General features: G+C 49.7%; 1 protein-coding gene across 1 annotated transcript; it reads right to left on the bottom strand.

The window, feature by feature from the left end:
* Positions 1-11257: 11257 nt before the first annotated feature.
* Positions 11258-23516, bottom strand: LOC133262105 (kyphoscoliosis peptidase-like). The gene is made up of 6 exons (XM_061441038.1): positions 23179-23516; positions 20557-20674; positions 19771-19888; positions 18769-18960; positions 17325-17515; positions 11258-12947 (listed from the first exon to the last, which is right to left on the bottom strand). The coding sequence occupies exons 1-6, from the start codon at positions 23401-23403 to the stop codon at positions 11629-11631; spliced, it is 2163 nt and encodes a 720-aa protein (XP_061297022.1). The 5' UTR covers positions 23404-23516; the 3' UTR covers positions 11258-11628.
* Positions 23517-24546: the final 1030 nt, after the last annotated feature.

Below are 24546 nucleotides of genomic sequence, written 5' to 3'. Positions count from 1 at the left end.
AGTAAAACAGGAAACTTCTAATAGTGAAAATTGAGCCTTCAGTTAACCCCACCAAAACCCTTCTATTTTCTCTGTGTTATCAAAGTTAGTTCAATATTTGCTTTATATACATCCTGTTCCGGACTTTGACTCCTCTATATAGCGCACCTTCCTGCCTTCTAATATCTGATTTATTACATACCCGTTTCTCTTCTAAAGCTTGAGCTTTGCCTGCTTTAACTCTTTATCTTGTCTGCAGAGCTGGTTTTGCCCATAGTCTTTTCCTTACGCCTCTGCTTTGTGAAGCACTGGAGAAAGAGTAACCGGGGAGCTGGAGAAGCAGGGAGGTGATCGGGATGGTGAAGATGGGTTGCAGTGGAGAGAGACGCAGTGTCTAGGGTGGCTTGTGTGCATCAAGTCAGGAGCTGGGTGGGTTTGCTGGGCTGCTTCTGAAGTCAAAGGGGTGCAAATGTGCATTATGTGCTCAGTGTCCTGCTGCTGGAGCTTGGACTGTAGGAGCACCGGGGAGAAAGCAGGTCCTAGCCCCATGTATCCACCTTCTACCACAGTTCCCTCTTCCCTAACACCCAGTGTTGGATGTGGAGGCTTCATACACCACCCCAGCAACGGTGTTTGGATGGGGATTGCTGCCTTCCCGATGCTCTGGGGCTATTTGATGTCTGATTGTATTCACAGGCTTCACCTCGTCGCAGGGACATGAGGAGGAAGCGCTTTGCTCGAGGTCAGGAGGGATGTCACCAGCAGACAGGGAAGGTCCCAGAGGCTGGTTTGATGCCGAAGACTGTTGAAAGATGTGTTTCCTGTGCAACAATAGAGAATTCTGTTGTATTTCCCTATGGAACCTCTTGAGATAAGGCCTGGAGTTCATCCTGTACCAGCAGACACATCCCTTCTCCCTTTGTTGGCACAAAGAGCACGAAGACAGAATTAGTCTCTTCTATGCCTGGTGCTGTCAGAGGTGACCTGTCCCTTTCTGGTGTGTTCCATCCTTGAATGGACCACAGGATGCTGTGCAGCTACCGAACGCATGTCTTCATGTGCACTGGTGGCTGCAGATGCTGTTAGAGGTTGCAGTGGATAGATGGCTTTTGCTTTAGGGTACAATAAGAGACTTTAATTTTCAGGAGGAAAGTTAAGAAACGGCTTGCTGACCCTGGCCTTGGCTGGCCCCATGAACAGAGGAAGAAGGCAGCAGCAAACGTGCTCACAGGGAAGCAACTTCACATCCTACCAGGCCTCTCAGGTAGTGGTGCAGGCTGGGGCAGGGATGCAAGAGTGGCTGCTCTTGGCTTTCTGCTGCTGAGCAATGGTTAGCATCCCTAATGGTGGATGGCTCGGATCTCTTCCCTCTGCTAAAGCAGCTGAGTTTTGTGACCCTTGAGCCCTTCCTTCAGGCCCAGTTCAGGTTGGCCACGGGCTCAGAGGTGTTACGGAGAACGGCAAAGCTACAAACCATTCCTTAAGGAAGAAGCTCTTCCCTGGGAGGGTGCTGAGGCGCTGGCACAGGGTGCCCAGAGGAGCTGTGGCTGCCCCATCCCTGGCAGTGTTCAAGGCCAGGTTGGACACAGGGGCTTGGAGCAAGCTGCTCTAGTGGAAGGGGTCCCTGCCCGTGGCAGGGGTTGGAGCTGGAGGAGCTTTAAGCTCCCTTCCAACCCAAACCAGGCTGGGATTCTACGATTCTACGAATGTGAGATGGGGGACCAGTGATTTCATGGTTGTACCTGATTTGGGCTGGAAGGGACCAGTGGAGATAATTCTCTACATGACTACACCTTGTATAGAGAATATAACTACCCAGCACCTTGTAATGATGTTAGCATGAGGCCAAGCCCAGATCAATTCATCCAAGCAAGCAAAGTCTCTGCCTTGATTCCCCTTGCAGGAAAACCCAATGGTGCTGCTTTGCTGAGTGTGGGAAGGAAGAACGTTGGGATTCATTGCTGGAAGCATTGAGGTAGGAGCCTGCCTTGGTGGTGCCTTTTTGGGATGGACATAGAAACACAGAATGGTTTGGGTTGGAAAGGACCCTAAGAGTTCCAGCCGGTTCCAACCCCCTGCCATGGGCAGGGACACCTCACACTAAACCATGGTACCCAAGGCTCTGTCCAACCTGGCCTTGAACACCACCAGGGATGGAGCATTCACAGCTTCCCTGGGCAACCCATTCCAGTGCCTCAGCACCCTCACAGTAAAGAACTTCTTCCTTATATCCAATCTAAACTTCCCCTGTTTAAGTGTAAACCCATCACCCCTTGTCCTGACACAACAACCCAAAGCAGCAGTGAAGGGCAGAGCTCACCTCCAGTAGGAGGAAAGGAAACCAGAAATGTTGCAAGCCCAGGGTGTTGATATCTAGGGCAGGGTTACGGCACTGGGATGCAGGGGGAACGCCTTTCCATGGGGCTGGAGCCATTCTCCCTCCTTCAACCACACTCAAACCGCAGGTTACATCCCTCACTCCTTGATGGAGCCCTCTACCTGATGCCATGGGGCACAATAACAGAAGTTGGACACATCAGCATCATCCAGGCTATGCTAAACCCTGTCCTGAGCTCGCCGGTCCCTCTGGGACACATGGAGTTGTTCAGTGCTCGCGTTGCTTCTGGTTGCTCTGGCTCACTGACAGCGCTGAGCTCGTCCGTCTGCCGCTTCCTTGGCAGCCGCCGAGGGTGGGGAAAGAAACAATCGTTTTCAATCAAAGCCTAATGTGTGCAAAGAGCAGCCCGGAGCATCCCTTTGGCAGCTCCTGCCGGGGGGAAGGCAGCTGCTGCGCTGCACCAGGACCCCTCTTTCCCCCCCGGTCCCGGGCCAACCTTGTGTTGTGAGTGAAGAGCTCTGATTGATTGTCTGCAGCAAGTCTGCCGTGGCCAAGCGGCTCCTGCTCGCCTCGGAGGTGCTCTCATCCCCTTTGTGCCTCCAGCAGTCCCGACGTCTCGAGCACAATGTGGGCACTGTTGCAGACAAGCCTTCAAAGGGTGAGATGTGACGATGCTGGGTTTGGGGCTGACGGTCTCCAGCTTTCCCATTGCTGTCCAGGCCAGCAATCGCACGCAAATCCTACTACAGGATGCTCAAAGTTCAGTATTTTCTTTGTGATCTGGACATTTGAGAGGTTTCTAATTGCTTAATTCCCTGGTTTTCCGCTCTGGATGTGCAGCTGACCATGCAATGCTGCCCCTACGCATGTTCTCCTACCTAACTGTTGTTCCCAGAGTCCCCTGCCACGAAGTACAGGGGTTGCTGGAAAATGCCAAGCATTGGAAGCAAGAGGGAAGCTCAGTGAACATGAGGGGTGCTTTCAGCCTTACCCAAGGAAGACATTGCTTATACGTTGCAGCAAGACTCGAGGCTCTCAGTCAGCCCTTGAAGAGTTCACTGATAACCTAAGCTTGCAGAAAGCTGGTCTCAACCTGTCGATCCGGGCATCCCACTGCAGATTAATTTGGGTAACTTCCTCGAATTGGCTTTTTTTCCCCTCTTCCCCCCCCCCCCCCCTTTTGTCTCTGTAGACCAGAATCTTCCAATTAATTACATATCACAGGCAGCCAGATTTCCTCTTTCATTGCAATGGAAGAAAAGGGAGCTGGTGGACCCTGTTCAGAACGAAAAGCTGCTGGGGTTTGGGGAAATGGTGGTTGCTGCTTCGAAGTACAGCCCTGGTGTGAGCTGTTTGTGCCTTGGCTTCACCACCAGCTCTTTGCTGCTCTGTAATGCCTCGTAGCACCAGGGTTGGTGAAGGCTGCCCTTGTCTTGCATGGCTTTGCCACCCTCTGGGTTCATCCTGCCCCTTCGGAAGCACATTAAAGACTCATCCTTCTCCCCATGGGTATATTCATACAGCGATGCCACACAGGGGTGGCTTTGATCACTTCTGCTGTGTTAGAGACATGGGTTTAGCCTCAATGGGGTTGTAGATCTGTCTCCATGGGAGGAAAGCAGGAAAGAAAGCAAAACAATGGGGAAATACATTGAGCATCTCTTCTCTCTGGCTTGGAAGGAAAATCGCAGCTAAAGAAGACTCCAAGCACCAAATCCCTTTTACCAGATCCAGCTTTCTAGTTACCTTACAAATGATGTCATGAGAGGAACAGCCTCGATTCAGTGTGATAAATCCAGGTCAAAGCCCTTGAGAGACCCCAGCCTGTGTCTGAAGTTCACGTGGAGCTTCAGATCCCTGCATGGAGCCATTCCCTCAGAGTATTGCAAGGCAAGGAGCAGAGGTTACCCTGTTCTCCCAAGTGGAGATGAAAAGGTAGGAGGAAGAAAGCACAGCTGCTTCCTTGCTTCTGTGTGGCCTCTTTGATGGCAGCTATTTGTGGGATCTGAGCTATGTTTTGTTCCCGTTTTGAGATACCTGAAATGTTCAAAGCAGGCTGGCTTTGGGGAAGGCTTAGGGAAGAAAAAGAGAAAGAACAGATTCAGCACCTTTCTAGTAAAGAGATACTGGAATTAAAACTGACTTTCTGTACTGCACAGGAGCTGGGACCGTGACAACAACACGACCTGGAAATGGAACCCTAAACCTGCTGTTCCATCTTGGGATGCCACCTTGACCACAGGGGACCAAGCTGTCCAAGGAAATGAGCATTGCTGGAGAAGAAACCCCTAATAACTATGATCAAAAGTCCTGTCTGCTGTGTTTACGCATCCTTGGTGACCAAAAGGAGTCACTGGAGGTGGGTTTTCCCTCATGTCCTGTCTCAGCTCTTGGAAAGAAGAAACCCAACACATGTTTGGGTGTCCTTGGAGTCTAAGGTTAGAAAGGGTCCATCAGGGCTAAAGAGCCCAAAGAGGAGGTTTGCTCATCACTGGCTCCCTTGTTGCTGCTTCAGCAACAGGCTCTTCCCATGAGGTTCGTGGGGGCTTGGTCCTTATTGCTGGATCATATTCAGCTGTGCATCACTGGTCAAGCTCATAGTCATGCCAGGTAATGAGAGTGCAATGTATCCTCCTCCAGCCAGACAGTCAGCATTGCTGTTAATCCATCATCACATGCAAGGACCAAGTCAGTTCTTACCATTCCTTACTGTTTCACTCAAGGTCAGAAGACCTTGCTGCAGTTGACCTGCAGCAGCACTGCTGTATTTCCCAGCAGGGATGGGTTTGGCTACCAGCATCCTCTTTGGGGTCTCTTTTGAGCAATTTGTGGTTCAGCTCAGGAGCTCCTTGTTCCATCAAGGGCCAGTAAGAGTAATGGAGAGGCAAACTTGGTGTCTGCCAGGGTGGGCACTGCAGGTTGCTGAACACTTGGAGGATAAGGCAAGGTGACCATCACTGTAGAGCTTTGGTCTTTCCACTGACACTGGTTCTGACTTCAAGCAAGGCCTTGGTGGACCCAAGACATCGACTGCAACAAAACCCTCAAGACAAAGAAGTTAATGAGTGAAATCGAGGTTCATAATAAGGGAAAATCAAGGGAGACCTTAGAGCAGCTCCAGTGCCTAAAGGGGCTGCAGGAAAGCTGGAGAGGGGCTTGGGACAAGGGCCTGGAGGGACAGGCCAAGGGGAATGGCTTGAACCTGCCAGAGGGGAGACTGAGATGAGCTCTTAGGCAGAAGCTCTTCCCTGGGAGGGTGCTGAGGCGCTGGCACAGGGTGCCCAGAGAAGCTGTGGCTGCCCCATCCCTGGCAGTGTTCAAGGCCAGGTTGGACACAGGGGCTTGGAGCAAGCTGCTCCAGTGGAAGGGGTCCCTGCCTGTGGCAGGGGTTGGAGCTGGAGGAGCTTTAAGGTCCCTTCCAACCCAAACCAGGCTGGGATCCTGTGACGTGTCTGTAACAGCTCAGGTGTCCTTCAGCAAACGCAGGTCCTTGGATCTTCCTAGGGCTGAGTTTCTGTTGCAGCAGGGTCTAAGGGCCGAGCTGGGACAGCTTAACTTGCCCTGGAGGTAACTGCCCAGGAGGCAGTGGCTTCCACATCCACCAAGTGAAGGCAGCCAGCCACTGGAGCATCTTATCCCGGGGGATGCGGATGTTTCTTGGCTGCAAGGTCTCTTTGGAGGGACCCATCTTTCTGCTCTCAGGGTTCAATACAATGGAGCCCTGTTTCATCCGAGGAGCTGCTGTCCGCACACCACCAGAAGAAGGAGGGGGAATATTGCTTTCTCTGGGAAATCACGGGAGCAAAACCCAAGTAACCTTGGTTACCGTGCTTTTATCCATGGTGCACACAGCAGCTGACAGCAGAATTCCTTTTCTTATGGGCGTTTCAAGCACGCCATGTACCCGCGGATGGAAACCAGCGCAGCCAGGGCAAGTAAGGCATTGGTAAGACAAGGAAATGTGATGTAATGGTTCTCTCATCACTCCAGTGCTCTTGGCCACTCTCTCCTAAGGAGGTCAGCTCCAGTACAGTGGGAAGTTGTTGTTACTTCTCTTCTTGCCCAACTGAAGTCCTGCGGTGATTTGTTTTTGTAGCTCCTGGTAATGAAGCGTCTTTGGCTGCAGTCAGGAGCGTGCTAACGAGGTGTCCATGCTTGGATGGCTTTGTAAGAGGGTTTGCAGCTTAAACCCTTAATAATGTGGGCTTTGGGAGATATGTTTGCCCAGTGCTTAGCCTAATCTCTTGGTTCTGTTGTTATAGAAATGCCCTTTGTTGCTTTCCCTTCAGCCTTTGGCTCTGGTAGGTCTCTCTCCTACCGTGTACCAAGTGCTTGCTCATCATTTCCACCCTTACAGTGGGATTTCCACAGCCAGAGCCACTTGTGCTACATCCTCGTACTCTCTTTTGGGATTTTCCAGGTTCATCTTTCCCACTCTGCTCCGAGTTATCAACACCGTGTCCCTGGTCTGCGAGGAGGACGGTGCCTCCATAGAAGTCTATCTCCAGTCCCTCTTGCATGCCAGCCTGCAGGAAACCATGGCCAAGCTTCCTCTGAAAACTATCTTTAACCCCTCATCCTTCCCACTCGTTTTCCCTGGCAGATCCTCAGGGACTTGCTGAACAAGATTGTTCTCACTTACACGTCTCCTGTGACTGTATGAAAGAGCTTAGCTCTGCTTTGAGAAGCACACTTCTTACTTATATTCTTGTCTGTACCCGTATTTTTCTTGCATCTTTGCCATGAAATCCCTGTTGTGAAGCCAAAGAGGAAAAGTTTGAAATCTACTTGATTTTTTACTTTGTCTTCCCGTATTTTAAAGACATTTGGGCAATAAGGACTGGTTTTCCTGGCGTACTCTCTGGCCTCATTGACCGAAGTGCAGCGGTTTTTGTGCTGTTCTGATGCTTGTTGTGGGACTCACATGGCCAATGCATAGGGATTTAATGTGACTTGGTCTTTCAAAGACGTGAATCCTACCCCATATCCAAGGTATCCCCACAGCTGGATCCTGCCCTCAATACAGAACCTGTAAGAGCAGCCCAGGATGCAAGGAGATCCACTCTGGAGCTAAACCAGTGTGGCTCATGACATGCATGAACATGCAGTGCACATGTAGCATATATGTATAGCCAGGACTTGCTCCAAGGGTGGAAGATGGATCGTTGATGACTTACGGTATGATGGCATGACCTCCTGATGGAGAAAACCCATGCGCATGTATGAATTGAGGATACAATCCATCCCAACTGTAGCATACAAACAGGAAAGCTTTAACTCATCCCTGGCAGTGCTCAAGGCCAGGTTGGACAGAGCCTTGGGTGCCATGGTTTAGTGTGAGGTGTCCCTGCCCATGGCAGGGGGTTGGAACCGGATGATCTTAAGGTCCTCTCCAACCCAAACCATTCCATGATATGATCCTATGTCCTGCTGTTCATTTGCTGCACTCTGACACCCAACCACACATCTCCATTTGTTTCTGCTAACTCCAACACCCTCACTCCCCACCCAGCACACTCACTGAAGTCCAGATACAGACTGGAAGGGATGTTCATCTCAGGTTTTAATAGCACTGAGGTGAAGAAGCCAAAGAAAAGACAATTTGCTTGGACACCTCAACAATACAGCTTCATTGGATAAATTCAACCCGAACAAGGATCACCTGCTACAAGCTCAGGAGTGCTCCCTGCCCATGGCAGGGGGGGTGGAACTGGATGATCTTAAGGTCCTTTCCAACCCTAACTATTCTGTGATTCTAAGTGTTAACGTAAGTGACACTAACAACAATCAAAACACAGGTAAAGCCAAAGAGTCTGGGCCCAGTGCTTGGTGGACATTGGTCCATAGAGGAAGATGAAAGCTCAGTCCAGATGGTGATTGCTGTCTTACCATACCTAGGAAGGACATGCGTTTTTAGGATGCAGGTTTCTGGTTCAGTCCATCCTGGTCTTCCCTGCTCTGGCATTGGTTGTAAGGGAGTCTGTCGGCCAAGAAGGGTCTTAGAGTTGGGTTCAGTCTTCTTTTGGGTTTGTGTGGCAACGGTTTGTATCAGGAGGCTACAGGGGTGGCTTCAGTGAGAAGCTGCTGGAAGCTTCCCCCAGTGCAGCCAGATCCAAGACAAACCCACCACTGGCCAAGGCTGAGCCAGTCAGTGATGATGGCAGCACCTCAGGGATACAGGATTTAAGAAGGGAGAAAAAGCCTGCCATTGAAGCCAGAGAGAGCAGTGAGAACATGTGAGAGGAGCAGCCCTGCAGACCCCAGGGGCAGTGCAGGGGGAGGCAGGAGGTGCTCCAGGCACCAGAGCAGAGGTTCCTCTGCAGCCCGTGGTGCAGCCCATGGTGAGGCAGCTGTGCCTTGCAGCACACGGGGGCCCATGGGGGAGCAGAGGGTGCCTGATGGAAGCCATGACCCCATAGGAAACCCATGCTGGAGCAAACTCCTGTGGACCCATGGAGAGAGGAACCTAGAGGGATCCCCAAGCCGGGTCTGTTTACCCATGATGGTAACTGGTGAGTGATCTCTGTCCTTATCTCAACCCATGAACCTTTCATTATGTTTTCTCTCCCCATCCAGCTGACGAGGGCAGTGATGGAGCAGCTTTGGTGGCCACCCATCATCCAGCCTGAGTCGACCCATCACACTCCTGTTTGGTTTTTGGCCATCCACAGTTTGATGCATACCTGGATGCCTCCTAAGGACTTTTTGCACTAGGTTTCCTCAGAACTAGGTGTGTTTTATAGCTGCAGGTATCTGCTGTAATCTTTCTTTACCTAATTTAATCCTGCTGGGCAAAGGGGGCAAGAGGAGAGGAGACACAGGGCTTTGTTCTTCTGCTTCCCATTGCTTTTTCATGAGCGATGCTTGCCCAAGGCTGTTGTTTTTGGAGAGCTGGTGCTCCTGTTTATTGTGAAGGCTCCTGGAGCCCTGGGTGCAGGCTTTGAGCTACGCAAATCTAAATCAGAATGACATTTAAAACACTTCCGTGCTATACCCTAGTGTGCAAAGAGAGGAAATCCGAGCAGATTGACTTCAGATCCTCCAAGTAAAAAGCCCCTTGTGGGAGTGCCAGTAAAGTTCTCAGCTCCTCCAGGTAATTATATTCTGACAGAAGTTGTTTGGATCCCAATTGAAGGTAACTCCAATCTGGACTTTGTTGTGATGGATAAAGATGAATTAGTCACTGGAGCTGGAAGCTGGATTGTCCTTGGAGGCTTGTGATCATGACCTGCCTGCTTCAGTCTGGGCAAAGATGGGACAGCTTCAGCTAACAACGTGTGTGTGTACACATAGGTACATAAAGGGGCTCAAGAGGGTCAGAGCTGATAGACGTCAACAGCAAAACTGGGGAGGAGAAGGACGCAGAGAGGAGGGTAGCAATGGGACCTGGGAATCGTGTCACTTGTCAGATGGTTTTGTTCACCAAGGCAAAATGCTTCCACAAAACACAAGCAAAAATAAAGGCTTTGGGAGCCTGCTGGGTCTGCAAATGTGGTTTCACTACTGGTGCTGCCTGTGGAGAATGAAGTGGTTGGGATGCACTGAGGAGGTCTGGAGAGCTGCAGAGCAGCATCCCCTTGTTAAGGGAGCATGGTGTGGTCAGAGGACCATTGGGCATCTCATCATGGTACTGAGATGCATGGTCCTGAGCTGTTGGGGGGAGTTTGGAGGGCAACACCAACCAGCAGCAGCTTTAAAAATGCTCTGAGTTTTGGGGCTGTGCTCTGGATTATCTGCTCAGCCTTGCAGGGAGCAGATTTTCATTGTCATTTTTTCATTTATATTTCATTTATATGATTTCATTTATATAATTCATATATTTCATTTATATCATTATTCATTTATGTCATATTTCATTTGTAGAAGGCCACAGAAGAGAGCCAAGTCATGTACTTCTCTTTCACTTATCCATCCAAGTGGATGGCCTATGTGTAGCAGCCAGAACATTGGTCAACAGTGAAAGATCTAGGGATCTGCACTTCCTGAATCTTTGTTTAGCACCACAGCCAAGAGTTCAGCCTACGTTTACCACTGCAAGTGCTTCCCTTAGTCCTTAGACTTTGTTCTTCAGGGGAATCTTAGAACACGTCAGTATGGTTCCAACAAGTCTGATGCGACATGCGGATCCTGATGTATTAGCTGCACTACCTGATTTCCAAGCCCATAAATGGTTCAAATCTGCTTGACTTTTTGCTACAAGGCAAATTTACATTGCCAAACCTGAAGAAAGCAGACCCTGCTGCCCCACTATCATTTGCATAGCATCCAAAAATAACCTATAGTTCTGGTTCTTCTTTTTCAAAGCCCCAGATGAGGTTGGATGGAGTTTGGAGCAACCTGCTCTAGTGGAAGGTGTCCCTGCCCACGGCAGGGATTGGAACTGGATGAGCCTTCCAACCCAAACCAGCCTGGGGTTCTATGAGTCATTATTGCAGCCAGGATCCCCATTTCAAGCATCAGTCCACTGCAGGCATGTGGAAGTATTTCCATGTGTATCTTCAAGCCCGTTAATGTATGAACATTGAGTTTACTGTCAGTAGGTTGGTGCTTGTGGTGTCTTGCAGCATGTGTCAGAGTTCAAGTGCTTTCTGCTCAGTGTTTTGGCTCAGCTTTGGTTACAGAGCTGATTTCTTGCCTGTTCCTTGTCTTTGTTTCAAGCCCTTAATGCTCATAAGTCCGTATATCTCCATGTCCTCCTTGATAATGCAGACCTGGAAGACGTTTTAAAGACATAGATGATAAAATACAGCACCTCTTTACTTCCTTTCCCCTTTCTTCTGCCCAAGCACAGAGCCCATCTGCAAGGAGCTCTCATTTCCTTTACTAGATATTTATGTTTTTCAAACCTTGCTCCCATCTGAAGCTGTTGGCTCCAGTTTGGGCTCTTTTCTTTTGGTCTGGGATGTTTCAGGGTTGTTGTGGCTGTTATCCTCTCAAGAGAAAGAAACCACGCGGCTTTCCAAGTTCTTGAATCAACGTCAAGTACAACATTCCAAGCAATTATTCAAGCTGGTAATAAGCAGTGAGACATCCTTCCTGTAGAGAAGCTGAACAATGGTCTCCTCAGACAGAAGCAAAATATTAGGAGCCTTCCATATGTTGCGGCTGATTTATACGGCGGCAACAGCTCGGAGTGGGATAGGAGGTCCCAGTGAGTATCTGGATATCCTGTGGGAAGAAAAGCTCTGCTGGTTTCACCCTGACACGCTGTAAAGTTCTGGGAGTTTTGCCCCCATCTCCTCAACATCCTTGTTTTGAGAGCGTTTGTTTCCTTCCCTGGCTTTTTTAGCCCTTTCCATCACTTCCCTGGTTTACCCCGAACACCCAAGGGCAGCATTTGAGCTATCTCCCACCTCAAACACCAGGAGGACCTCCAGGGAAGAGCAGTGCTGGTTGAACTTGGCGGCCAGTTTGACCTGTGTCCCTGCAGCCCCAGTGAGCACATCCCCTTCCCACACCATGTTCGTGGCCTGCTGCAGCACCGTCTTCTCTTGCCCAATGACCACAGCTTGGTTGGCTTTTGGTACCTTGACCCTGAACCGGACCCAGCTCTGCTCTTGGAGCACCCCTGTGCGTGGCTCTAGCAACACGCACCCTGTCCTCCATAAGCTGTAGACCTTGGGGAAGGGAGGCCAACTGGGATCAGAGAAGCAGCGTACAACATAGTCACAAACATGGACAAAGTCCTTGTGGTCCTTGCTTCTCCCATAAAGCCCCACTTTATAGATGCCTGACTCAGGGAGCACAACACACACACTGACTTTAGTCCTTAGGTGGGTGACCAGGACGTATCTCTCCAACGGGTACTTGGTGCTGATGACTTTGTCCTTACTCAAGCTGGCGGCCACCTCGACATCAGCGGTCGTGTGGAAGGTGATGTTGCACTTCCCCACCTTGGTGGTGATGATGGGGGCTGAATGGCTGGGGTTGGAGAGGCCATGGCTGCTGGAGCTGATCCCGCTCCCGCAATGCGTGCTCAGCCCCAAGGGGAAGAGCTCGTTCTGGTTGATGGGCCTTGAGCAGCACATGAGGAAATTGGCCACGTTCCTGAATGTGATGCCTCCTACATCCTTCACGAACACAGAGAGCCGGTAGTAACCCTGGAAAGGGCAGAGCACGTGGCAACTGAGCTTGTCCTCCTCAGCTTGAGCAGCCAGGCATTTCTTGCTCAAAGCAGTGTCTAAGTCTTTATTAACCAGCTCATACATAGCAAGCAAGGGTCGGGATGTCTGGAGAGTCAAGAGCAAAGCTCCCTCTGATGCAACAAGCAGCTCCCCTTTGTGGCTGCTCTCCTTGATGCCAAAATCTCTCAGCTTTTGGTGAAGCCCCCAGAAATGAAAAGGGTTTTCGGGCAGTTTCTCTCCATTGTGTGGCTCCAGGCACTGGATCTGATAGGAGCACACCCAGTTGTAAGCATCCCGAGAGTCAGCATGACGAGCAAAGATCATGAGGTCAAACAGGCCCTCGGTTGGGGGAGTCACCCTGATGGTCATCCTGTGCTCGGACATCACCATCATCCCATGATCTGCGCTTACATCCTCTTCGGCTGTGGTACCCTGGAGTCTGGAGAGCTGGTAGGTGAACTCTGTTGGGTGCATGCTCCCCAGCGTCACTGACACCTCCCCATGGGCTGTAAAGAGTGAACAAACACCTTTTACAACCCCTTCAGCAGCAGTAACACATTCACTTTTACAGTGTTGAACCAGATCATCTGCAGGGCAGACAGAGACCTGATTTTCCTTCTTTTTGCCTCTTGCCTACTCCACCTTTTACTACTTTTTAACTCCTGCTGAAAGAAGGATGATGATATCATTAGATCTGAAAGGGACAGGCCCAGATAAGTGTTTGGACCCTGAGACATCTGAAACTAAGCTAATGATGTCCCATACAGGGTAACTCTTGCATGGCTTCTTGAGCTGGAGTAACTCCTCTAAGCTGCAGGTCTTACACTGTGGTGTCAAACCAGTAAAACAGCTGGGAGGATCAAAGTAACCCAGCCTGGCTGGTAGGAGATCCCACATCACTGCCACAGTTTTAGGAATGAATTTCATTTTCCCCATTTATTAGCATTAAAATACTTTTCCTGAGTGTTTTCTTCACCAAATCACAGAAATCCACAAACTTGGAGTGTGTGCTAACCAAGGAGAAAAGGAGAACCAAAGGAGAGGTGCCCTGGTATGGCTGCCTGGTGGTGGTACCATGGTTGGTAGATAAGTGCTGGGGCTCTTTCCCAGTGACTTTTGCTCTTTGAGTGGACATAATCTCCCTGCCCATGTCAGGGGGGTTGGAACTAGGTGATCTTAAGGTCTTTTCCAACCCTAACCATTCTATGATTCTATTCTATGCTCTCCTGCTCCCTCAGGTTGAGCACTGCACGAGCCTTCAAACCCAATCTGAGCCCACCTTCACACCCAGAAGTGGAGTCGTGGGGGCCTTGGTTTCACTCCCACCCTCCATGTTTCACATCTTGCTGCTTACAAACCCACAGCAAGAGAGGGCAATTCCCTGTGCAACAAGCGCTCCCAAGGGATTCCCATCTGCTGCTGGGCAGAAGGGGCAATTGGTTGATTTTGCAGTGGAGACAGGGCAAGGTTTTGCAAGCCCTGAAGAAGGGGCTGTGCAACCAGCAGACAGCAGGCTGTTTTCAGCACGTGGTGAGCTACATCATCCCATGTGAAGCCGCAGGTACTGGGGCATCCTGGCTAGAAAACCCTGGTTTAATGGTCCTTTGAACCTTTTTTCCTCCAGGTTTAGATGAAAGCATGAGAAAAGTGGCCACAGCAGAACAAGACTTTGAGTCTTTTTACCCTGGAAGGATCCCAGAGCTCCTCACAGAGCCTGGCACTGGCATAGGGATGCGTGCTTAAGCCCACCATCCTGAAGGTCTGTGCAAATGGAGCCTGCACTTCATTACCCAAGGTCCCAAGTGCCCAAGGATGGCTTGTCTCCCATCCAGAGTGTGGGGCTGCTCTGCATCGTCCCCATCCTCACCATGGTTGAGGGTTGAATAGAGCGATGGCACGGCGGGAGCCCATGGTTGGTATCAGCACCCGTGCTGTGCACAATGCTCATTTGTTTTGGGTGCTAACACAGAATGACACAAAGACTCCAGCTTCATGCTGAAAAAATGGTCCCTTGCTAATTATTAGATTATGAAACGGATTTCATAATCTAATGAATAACGGGGGGACGGGGACGACACACAACGACTCTTCTTTTTTCTTAGTTAATTCTGTTTGAATCTGGATTTTTTCATTGTTTGCCCCGCAGTTTTTGTTGGTAGGTTGAAAAAGAGACGTGAAAAGAATGGGGAGGCTGGCTTTTATTTGTGCCTCGCCTGTTAAAGCTGTGACTTGGCTCGCACAGTAAGTGCAAACAATTCTCCCCTGGCAAGTGTTCAGTGGAGACATTACTGATGACAGACTTTATTAACTGCAGGTTTGCCTGTTATTAAATTCTCCCTATGTTAGTTTCCGAAGCTGCTGGCCTGGCCGGCTGCATCGTGTTAGGAGCTTTAGGAAGAAAGAAAAGAACAGAACATTGTATGCAGCGGAGCCAGCGATGGGGAGATAGGGAAAGCCAGCGATGCATTTTGCTTTGGGAAGGAGACCCAAGGAGATAATGGATGGCTAGGTTTAAAACAAACACTTCTTTGTTTCATTGGGCTAATTGAAGCCATGCACTGGAGATCCCTGGTTTCCAGGTGAAGCTGGGGATGTGTTCCCACGTCAGCAGCCTCAGTGCTGCAGGAGGTCAATGTATGTTGCATTAGTTGTTTGGGGGGGAAACCACCATTAAAGTACAGGCATGTTTCTAATTTCTCAAAGCCTTGTTTAAAAGGCTTCCCTTCCCTCTCCCACCCTAGCTATTGTATCTACAGCATGCCACCAATGACTGCCTCCTATACAAAACCCTCTATCTTACACTGTCTTAATTCCATAGGACTCAATGCCCGTCACCGCTGCTCCGACTCTAACAGCCTGGACAATGTTAGCAATTCAAAGGGCCGGGTTTCCAAAGGATGGGTGCCAAGTATGTCCTGAAAATCAGGTCCCCTCACAAAGTGTCCCACCTTCAGCTCCCATCAGTCGTTTGTGGGAGGAATCTTGGCATTTTAATCAGATGGGAGCTGCTCAAATAGGAGGGAGCAGGAATTGATCCACAGTAGCCAAAGAGGAAATATAGGCTGACTCTGTACCAAAGATCTAAAGCAGTTTTGCAGAGATTGCTTTAGATGTTTAAGTGTGCCCTGTAAGGTGATGGCTTAATTCCATCAACCTAGAACAACACAACCGTGATTTGCCTCAACAAAAGCAAATGCCAGGTTTGATTCACAATCAGGGTTTTAAGCACGCTTCTGATATGGGGCTGGTTGTTGAGGTGAATTGCAGAGGTTAAACTGTGCAGGTTAGGGCCAGGAATACAGTTCATTCCCGCCCTCTTCTAATGCAAAAATCTCCTTTCATCTCAGATTTGGAGGTCAGAAGGAAAACTGCCTGTAGCCAGCCCAGCTTTGTGAGTTTAGGGACAGGAGTTCCCCCAGCCAAGGGGGTGTAAAAGGAGGGATGTACCTGGGATGTGCCAGGTGGGTTCTCTTCCGTGACAAGACCAAGGTGGATGGAGTGTTCAAGGCCAGGTTGGACACAGGGGCTTGGAGCAAGCTGCTCCAGTGGAAGGGGTCCCTGCCCGTGGCAGGGGTTGGAGCTGGATGAGCTTTAAGGTCCCTTCAACCCAAACCATGCTGTGATTCTATGATCAATCCCCAGATCCATTTTGGCTCAAGGCAGCAAGTGGCCAGCAAGGCTCTAAAGCCCTGAACTACTTCAGGGCTTCACCCCGTTGACTTTTAGCTATCAAAAGCTGGGTCAGGGAGGGGAGGGAATGATGAAATACTTATTTTCCCTTATTCTTCCCTTTGGGCTTTTGCACCACCACTAATGATGTTTGGTGAGAGCCTATGTTTTGCAATTTACCGCTTTGGCACCCAGATGAAGGGGCTGTTTGCACTATTGGTCTGTTTTTCCTCTCAGACCGCAGACACTGTGTTGTTTGGGTTTATTCCCTGGAGCCTCCCGGCTGACCTGGCCCTGAAAGGGGTTTCTCCAAGCCTCCATCCCTGCATTTGCCACGTAGTTGCTGTGTGACCTTGGGTAGAGGTAGACAAAATCCCCTCCACAGGATGCTCTGAGGTTCTGCACTGGGGATGCACTACAAGAGCTTTGCATAAAAGGCAGCATCGACCTTTCAGCCGTTCCCAAGTTAATTTGATTTCCACATACCATTTGCTGCTCCAGAAGTGCACGACAACCCATCTTAACAAAGCCCCAGCAGCCTGGAAACACTGGAGGAGGTTGATTTCTGGGTAAGCAATAACGTCTCTTGGTCCAAAGCTTTACAGTGTGCCTGCTCTGTCATAGTTTCTGTGAACCCAACAACTCCCCTCAATCTGACATTGCTTTATCTCTTGATAGAATCCATATAATCCTGGGGCTATCTAAGGGAATGGATGTATAATGAATGTCCAGGTTAGAAGAAGATCATGTATTATCCAACCTAAAACTACAATCAGGGAAAACCACGGCCACCCCCTCCCTTCATTTTCCAACTGGGACATGAGCATTTGAGGCCGTGCTTTATCTGTGAGTCTCTCTCCCCAGCTTCTGAACACGAGGAGAGCTCTATCTCAGGTAATGTCAAAGCTATTTTGCTACTGTTGGTGAATTTTGATGGGAAAAGCCAGGCTCAAAAGGGCTTAAGCGATTTGACTCAATTAGCTATAATTTACGAAGCCTAATTCCCAGTTTACTAATCACAGCATCACACAATGGCCGTGATTTCAGAAGTGGCTTAAATATGTGCTTCTGCTCCGTTAGATGTTAAACATGTGCATAAAAATAGACAGATGGGCCACTTCTGGAGGAGAAATGTTTTCCTGAACCCAAACTAACTTCTTAAAAGCAATTGAGCTTTTCTATAACCCAAATTAATCCCTCGCTTATGTATTTACCTGTTTGGAGGAGGGAAGTGTTTGGAGAAAGGAGGGAGAGCTGGAGTCTGAAAAACTCTGATGTTTTAAACACTCTCTGCTCAAAGTCTTCCTGCAAGACCGGGGGCTGCAGAAGCTGCCATTGGGGGTCCTCTGGCCAGTGGGTCTCAATGAAGTGCTCAGGGTCAGTAAGGAAGAAAAAGTCATCATGCCTGCAAGGTGAGAGGAGAAGACGCTATGGAAGGAGCAAGAAAACACTCAGCATCCCCAGTAATCATGATGCATCACTATAAGGGAAGAGAGCTCCCTCCATACCATCAGGGCTGCACCAACATCAGCAAGGGAGGACCAAGCTCTCATTTGGCATTTCATTCTCTGCTGTCCTTATTTTCTCTCTATTTTCCCCATAGAGCTGAAAGTGCAGCTCCCAGCCCTGTACCAGGGCTCTTCCAGCAACCTGTTAAGATGACCCTATAAGCTGCAGAGGGGTGATTCCTCTACCAAGGCCTGTCACTTGAGGATATATTCCAATACGATGTTTGATCTTGCTTTAAAGCTTTTCCAACGATTTATATATGATTTAAGAAACAAAATGCAGCTTGGTTCCAGTTTGAATGATCCTAACCTGATTTCCAAGCATCACCCCTGCTAAGGTGCTGGCTTAGTGGATCAATGTCCAGATTCCTCCTCAGCCTTGTATGGGGGTCATCCCATGAAGCCATTTTGCATGGCTGAAGGTTTTAAGGACTCTGTGATGGACCCACAACAAGCTATTATCCCTGCCAGTTGCTCTAGGTGAGGTTTCATTCTCTCTCTCCTCTTTTCCCCATGCTCATCTAAAAACAACCCACACTCACTGGTGTTTTAAGCTGTTCTCAGCAAGATAATTACCTATTAGAAATTGCACAATTATTTCATTATGCATTATTAGAGGAAAAAAAAAATACAATCCCATAATACAGTTAATGGGAATTATTAAATTGTACAAATAAATTTCATGAGAGCCATTATTTGCTTAGCATGGGCCGAGAAATCTCAAGTAATTACATATGGAGGCACATCAGAGCGAAGGTGCTGTGAAAATGAGGATTTGTTACTTCATAAGTGATACTCATTGCAGATTAAAAACAAGTTGCAGGGGAGAAGTTATCATCTGAAAAATTACTGCCCCAGCTCAGGGAATAAGGGACTTAATGGAGGTGGGTGCCTGTGGGTGGTCCACGTTTGCACGAGGTCCCTGAGCACCCATCATTGCTGAGGGTGAGCAGAGCCCTCTGGTCCTTCTGCGAGTAGCACCTAGGAGGGTGCTTGGAAATAAGGGCTCAAGGGATGGTGAACCCACACTTCAAGGAGCATTTGAAGGGTTGGGGTGGCCGTTCTGAGGTGTATCCCAAGCCAGGGTGAGCCTTGCCCGTTTGTGTTGGGGACCACGTCTCATGCGATGCCAGGGGAAGAGGGGTCTTACTTGGGCATGAACAACCCGTTCTCTGCATCCACGGTCCCTGCGCCCCAGCAAGCATCCAGGAGGCACCACTGTCCTTCCAGCTCCACCGCGTTCCACATGTGGCTGCTCTTCTGCTGCTGGCACCACCGGCCTCCACGGGATCCCGGTATCCGGCCAAACCCTGGGACCTGCACGCAGCTCAATCCTGCTTCCCTGCCCAGGGAGAGCCAGCATGGGAGGGAACTGCAGCCCAAACCCTGCTTTGTGCTTGCTGCCCTGGAGAGCAGCCCAGCCTGCATGGTGACTGCCATCTCCTTCTTAAAGCCAGGGCCCTGCTTGTGCAAGCTGGTGGTGGCCCAATGCAGCTTGTATCTAGCCCCATGCTTTCCCCACAGCTACTCCCAACCTTCATTCCTCCTATCTCTGGTCCTGGTTAATCTGTCAAAGAGATATCCCACCCTGGTTTGGGTTGGAAGGGACCCTAAAGTTCCTCCAATTCCAAACCCCCTGCCACGGGCAGGGACCCCTTCCACTGGAGCAGCTTGCTCCAAGCCCCTGTGTCCAACCTGGCCTTGAACACTGCCAGGGATGGGGCAGCCACAGCTTCTCTGGGCACCCTGTGCCAGTGCCTCAGCACCCTCCCAGGGAAGAGCTTCTGCCTAAGAGCTCATCTCAGTCTCCCCTCTGGCAGGTTCAAGCCATTCCCTTTGGCCTGTCCCTACATCCCTTGTCCCAAGCCCCTCTCCATCTTTCCTGCAGCCCCTTCAGGCATTGGAGCTGCTCTCAGGTCTCCCCTTCAGGAGCCTTCTCTTGTCCAGGCTGCCCCAGCCCAGCTCTCTCAGCCTGGCTCCATAGGACAGATATGCACCCCTCCATCCAAGCAGAGTTGGAGAGAGGCAGCTGCTGTGCCTGGGGATGTGGTACCTAAACAATCCTGGTTGAATGGCAAGCCCCATGCCAGATGTACATCCTCACCTCAGCTCTTCAAGGGGGCAGGAGAAGAAAACCCAAGGTGAGTTTTACCTGCACATTTCCTGGCACAAATGGGCATAACCAGAGCACACCGCTCTTCCTGTTTGCAGGACCTCCTCTGGCATGTGAATCTTCTGAGACAGTCCCAAGAATCCATCCACATCATATTCTAGGAAAGACAGAATACCATGCAATTTCAGGCTTATTATTTCCAAAACAATCCCATTCCTTCTCCTGCCCAACCCTATTTCTCTGCTTACCCACCCTGGAAGCCATGACTGCTCTTCTATCCATTATTATCCGAGAGCTTGACAATTCCCTATAAGAGCAAAGAATTGCCAAAGCCTTGGGGGAATTGGGTTCCCAGCTCATGTAAAAAGCCTTTGTGCCATTCAACTGAGGTACAGTGACAGTCACATTGTCTTGCACACATGGATGTAGTAGGGTCAAGCAGCACAAAGCGACTGCATTGTGCTGAGATTCCTGTGTCCCCAGATGACTGCTAACAGGCTTAGTTCAGCCTCATCAAACGCACATTGTCAACAGCCTCTGATGGTGCACCGGAGGCAGGTAAGCTTTGCTGGTGTCTCCAGGAGGCTGGACCTATGTGCCAATGAAGCAAGGTGCCATTTCCAGGATGAAGGATGCCATAGTGGGAACCAGTTCCTACTCCAGGCACTTCCCTGAATTCAAAAGGGAATCATTCCAGCTCATTCAACAACAGGAGTATTGTGGAGTCTCTATTCTGCAGGGCATGAAGAGCTTAAATCCAGGCGGTGACACAAAGAAAGGACTTGTCACCTCTCTTTAAAAGCAGTGGGACCAGACTTGACTTACCAATGTTGTGGCAGAGCCAGAACCATATTGCCCGCAGTGTCTCCAGTTTGCTCTGGGATTGAGCAGTGATCAAGGGAACGATGGCCTGGATGGATAATGTGGAGTGCCCGGACTTCAGCTGCAATGGAGAGGACGGGTGAGTTAGAGGGAATCTGGGTGGGTGACTGCTCTGTGGGTGGATGGCTGCTCCGCATGGTGCACTGGCTGGTAAGAGAATGTGCACCACAAAAACCCCAAAGCTGCGTTTCCCTCCCCAGAATTTAGAACAGAAAAATACCATTTGTGGTGGAACAGGGTATTTTCCCCTTTTCCTAGGCTTCATAAATACCTGAGGGCTGGAGGAAATGGAGATGGCATTTCCCATTCCTTTGGAGCAGCTGGGTGGGACGTACAATGCCATTGTTCTGGTGCCCTCCCTGTCCAGATCAGCGTGTCCTAGAGGTGGGTCTCTCCCAGTGGTGCTGCTTTGCAAGGCTTAACTGAGGACAGCAGCTTTCCAGCCAGCACTGATTAACACTCAGTGTATTCATGCAGAAGAGTCACACTTGTGACCCAGTTGCCCTTCTTGAGGCTGCGCAAACTCACTCAAACCCACGCACCAAGAGTGGAAAGGTTTTTGCCCTTACCACTGCAATCTCACTTTTTAAACCATACCTGACCCCAAACAAAGCCTTTCTGCCCCTTTCCTCCCATTCATGCATTCACATTTCTGGGCTCTTCCCTCCTTTGTAATAGCACATTTTTAGCAGCGGGCTTTTCTCTCAGGGAGTTAAATATAGTCCAGCTCGTTTCTCCAACGTCCTTCCCCTGCTGTTTCATTCCTCAGTGATTTTCCTGCCCCAACCATCTGTGAGATAGCTTCACAGCGATGGAAATTTCTTTCCTTTTTTTTTTTTTTGCTTGTGGGAAATGTTGCTTTTGTAGTGGCCAAAGATTTTCCTTGGTTTAAAAACATCAGTGCAGTCAGGAGAGCACCTAGGTCAAAACGATGGTGCTTACACGAGGTTGTTACCAGTGTGCATTTAGCAGACAAAGGGACTTATTCCCAAAGGGATAAAAATGATACTCAGCCGTTAAATACCTCGTTACCTTCTTCTCTGTTTGCACATCTTGGTGCAAATTCAGCCCAAGCCAATGCAATTCTTTGTTTCAGAGGTGGTAAAAGTAGGTCCTAGACTGAGAGTTGCAATGTTCCCAGGTGATCCTGGTCCTGACCATGCCTGAGGACCCTGGGTCAGAGCATCTTAGGTTGCATTAGCTGCCGGCTGCACCAGTGTGTTTGGAGTTTAAGGATGGAGCTGTTTTCCCCAAACCCACCCAGGCAATGTTCCTGACAAGACTTTCTCATAGGGTTAAGATGGATGCATGCAAGCAGCCTGCAGGCTACTCCCAAATGGCCAGGACACAGGTTCAGCTCTGTGCCTGCGCTGCCTGGGGCTCTCCCATCAACCACCTTCTCCGAGGGGACTGGCAGCAGGGCTTGGTGTATGGGAAAAGGGGACAAAGTACCCCCATGGCACTGCTGGCCAAGCAGCAGTCACCAGATGTTCAATACCCTACTCATAGGTGGTCACTAAACTGCTTTACTGCTGCTCTTGGCACCAAGTATTCGTGGCTCAGAGGAAGAGCTGAAGAGCACCAGGTTTTAGTGCAGCCAGCACTCTCAATAAACAGGGAAACAAGTTGTTCCCATGGCTTCCCTCTGCCTTGGAGGTATTTTTGGTTGTTTATTATCCTCTTTTTCCTATCTTCCAAATCCCTCCCCCTCTGTTCTCTTCAATAGAATAGGTAGACTCTGAAATCCTCAAGCATCCTTCTTCCCAAGGGAGATTAGCCTCAGGCTAGGTACAAATTACAGTTTTCAACAATAATAGAGAGCACAATTATGCTTGTGCCTCTTCACTCTCCATAATGAGCTGACCTGTAAGCTGCAAACACTGCATTGGTTCAGCATTCCCTGCTTAGCCAAATCCTGCTGGCCCTGGACTGCACATGGTTCAGGTAACAGGAAGGAACTGAAGAATTCCTTCTGGGCTCCTGAGCATCCACAAAGCAGGAGAGATGTAAAACTGCAAACAGCCCGAAAAGAGGACACACAACTGATGCCTCCTCCTTGGGCTGCCGCAGATATAAAGGGGTTGGTGGATGTGGCCAGCCCGTGTGGTTATTGCTGGCTCCACATGCAGGAAGGATGCTGGCTTACAAGCTCCCAGGCTAACTAAACATACCCTGGGACATCCTGAGTCCCTTCGTCTACCCCTTGCACCCTTCCTATAAGGTTTTCCAGGGTCCCCCTCCCACACTGGGATCCTGTTTGGGACAAGGTCCTGTCCCATGGTGAAACCAGCCTTTATTCCCAGGTTTGCATGATGAGCTGCAGCAAGTGCTGCATATTGCAACTATGCTGGAAACGGGCAGCAGTGGGCCCTGGCTGGGCAGCAGATCTTGAGCAGCAGCATAGGAACCTTTGCCCATGGTTATGACCAATTCTCAGCCCTTGTGAGATAGTCTGGTTTCGCTGTAAGGCACCACCTTGTCACTGCTGTCATCAGAGCATACGGTGAAATGCTGGATGTGCTGATGGCACCATCTGTGCTCATGCTGAAGGACACCAGGACCTACCTGCTGGCTCACGTGTAGGACGTGGGTGTCTATGTGGCTGAAAACCTTCGAGTCAGAGAAGAATTCTCTCCTGGTCTTTCTCTGGGGACTTTTAGCCTGCTTCTCTCCTCCCAAGATGCTAATCCCTTCCTTGGGATGCTGGGTTGAAGAGCATCTTCCTGCAGTCACGGGTGACTTTTGGAAGGTAGGTTTTTTGCTGCTGTTCACTTTGTCAGCCCAAAACATGAAAACTGCTTTGGAAGGGGAATCCTTGGGCTCATCTCTTGCTTTCTGTGTAGTTGAGCCTTTCTTTAGCACCCCCTCCTTGTTTGCATTGGTGACTCCATGAGGGAGTTTCTCTGAGGTCTCATCAGAACCATGTCCCAAGGGAAAGTTGCCATTGCAGACATCTGACCTCCGAGCTTCCCTCCAGTCAGGCAGCGTGTTTGCTCTCTGGGATGGCACCGTGTTTCCTCCCTGGGTCTTGGGATGGGCCTGTCCTGATGTGCTTTGGGTTTGCTCTTCGTGGTGGTTGCCGTTCCTGGAGCAACAGGAGGGAATCGTCTCGTTTGCCTTGGTAGTCTGGGATTTGGATGACTTGCCTCTGTCATAGCTGGTCTTCATGTGGGCAGTGGGTAAGCGGGTGATGAAACCACGGAGGCCTGTGGATGGAAAGAGAGATGATGGTTTCAAGAGAAGAATGTGCCCTGCACTGATTGCTTCAGAGCCTGCCTGTCTATACGGTTAATTACAGCAGATCAGGATTTGGCCAGCTGGGTTTACCCAAAAGCATTGTGTTTTCTCCTGATTCCAGAAGTACAGTGGGGTGGAAACACCACAGAGCAGCTCTTGGCCTGTTTCAAAGTGCAAATACTCTTTTGGGGAGGGGGGAAGAGGAATAGTAGGAGATACAGGGTGGGCTATGAGCAGTTCATCTTTGCACTGTAAGGGAATGGGAAAATCAGGGTTATTCCTTTCACAACGAAAAGCAAGGAGACATTTAGCTGTGTCAGAAGGGTCTGCAAGTGAGTGCAGAGAATGGGTGGGTGCCTCAGTTTCCCTACATGAAACTAGGACTAATCACGTAGTATTCCTCCTTGCCTCCAGGGCCAGGAATCAAGGAGAGCAAAGAACTAATAGACTCAGTGTTTTAGTGCTTCAGAGGTGTACATCTTCCAGGAAATCTTTCCTTTAGGAGAACTCCCACCTCCCACCCAGGATGTTTTTGCTTTGCTCAGATTCTCTTCTGCATTCAGGTTCTGCATTAAAATGTCATTCTTTGCATGACTGCTTTGCCCTGGAAATGCAGGTATGTTGATTTAGAAGCTTGCAGGAGGAAAACGTGAACAAGTAGAAGGAAAGGTGCAATCCAGGACTGATGAGGGCTTT

Source organism: Pezoporus flaviventris, unplaced genomic scaffold (assembly GCF_033815535.1).
Source record: "Pezoporus flaviventris isolate CSIRO_AGI_PZ_B2104156 unplaced genomic scaffold, CSIRO_AGI_Pfla_v1 ptg000188l, whole genome shotgun sequence".
NCBI classification, from domain to species: Eukaryota; Metazoa; Chordata; class Aves; order Psittaciformes; family Psittacidae; genus Pezoporus; species Pezoporus flaviventris.
Note: the sequence above shows the minus strand (reverse complement) of the source record. Positions and strands in the feature narration are given on the sequence as shown.

Excerpts from the sequence above, each read along its gene's own strand:
- LOC133262105 (XM_061441038.1), bottom strand. The coding sequence starts at position 23,403 with ATGTTTTGGGCTGACAAAGTGAACAGCAGCAAAAAACCTACCTTCCAA. Across the intron at positions 20,675-23,178 it reads TCCTACACGTGAGCCAGCAG|CTGAAGTCCGGGCACTCCAC; the intron begins GTAGGTCCTGGT and ends TCTCCATTGCAG. Across the intron at positions 18,961-19,770 it reads TTGTGCCAGGAAATGTGCAG|GGAAGCAGGATTGAGCTGCG; the intron begins GTAAAACTCACC and ends CTCCCTGGGCAG.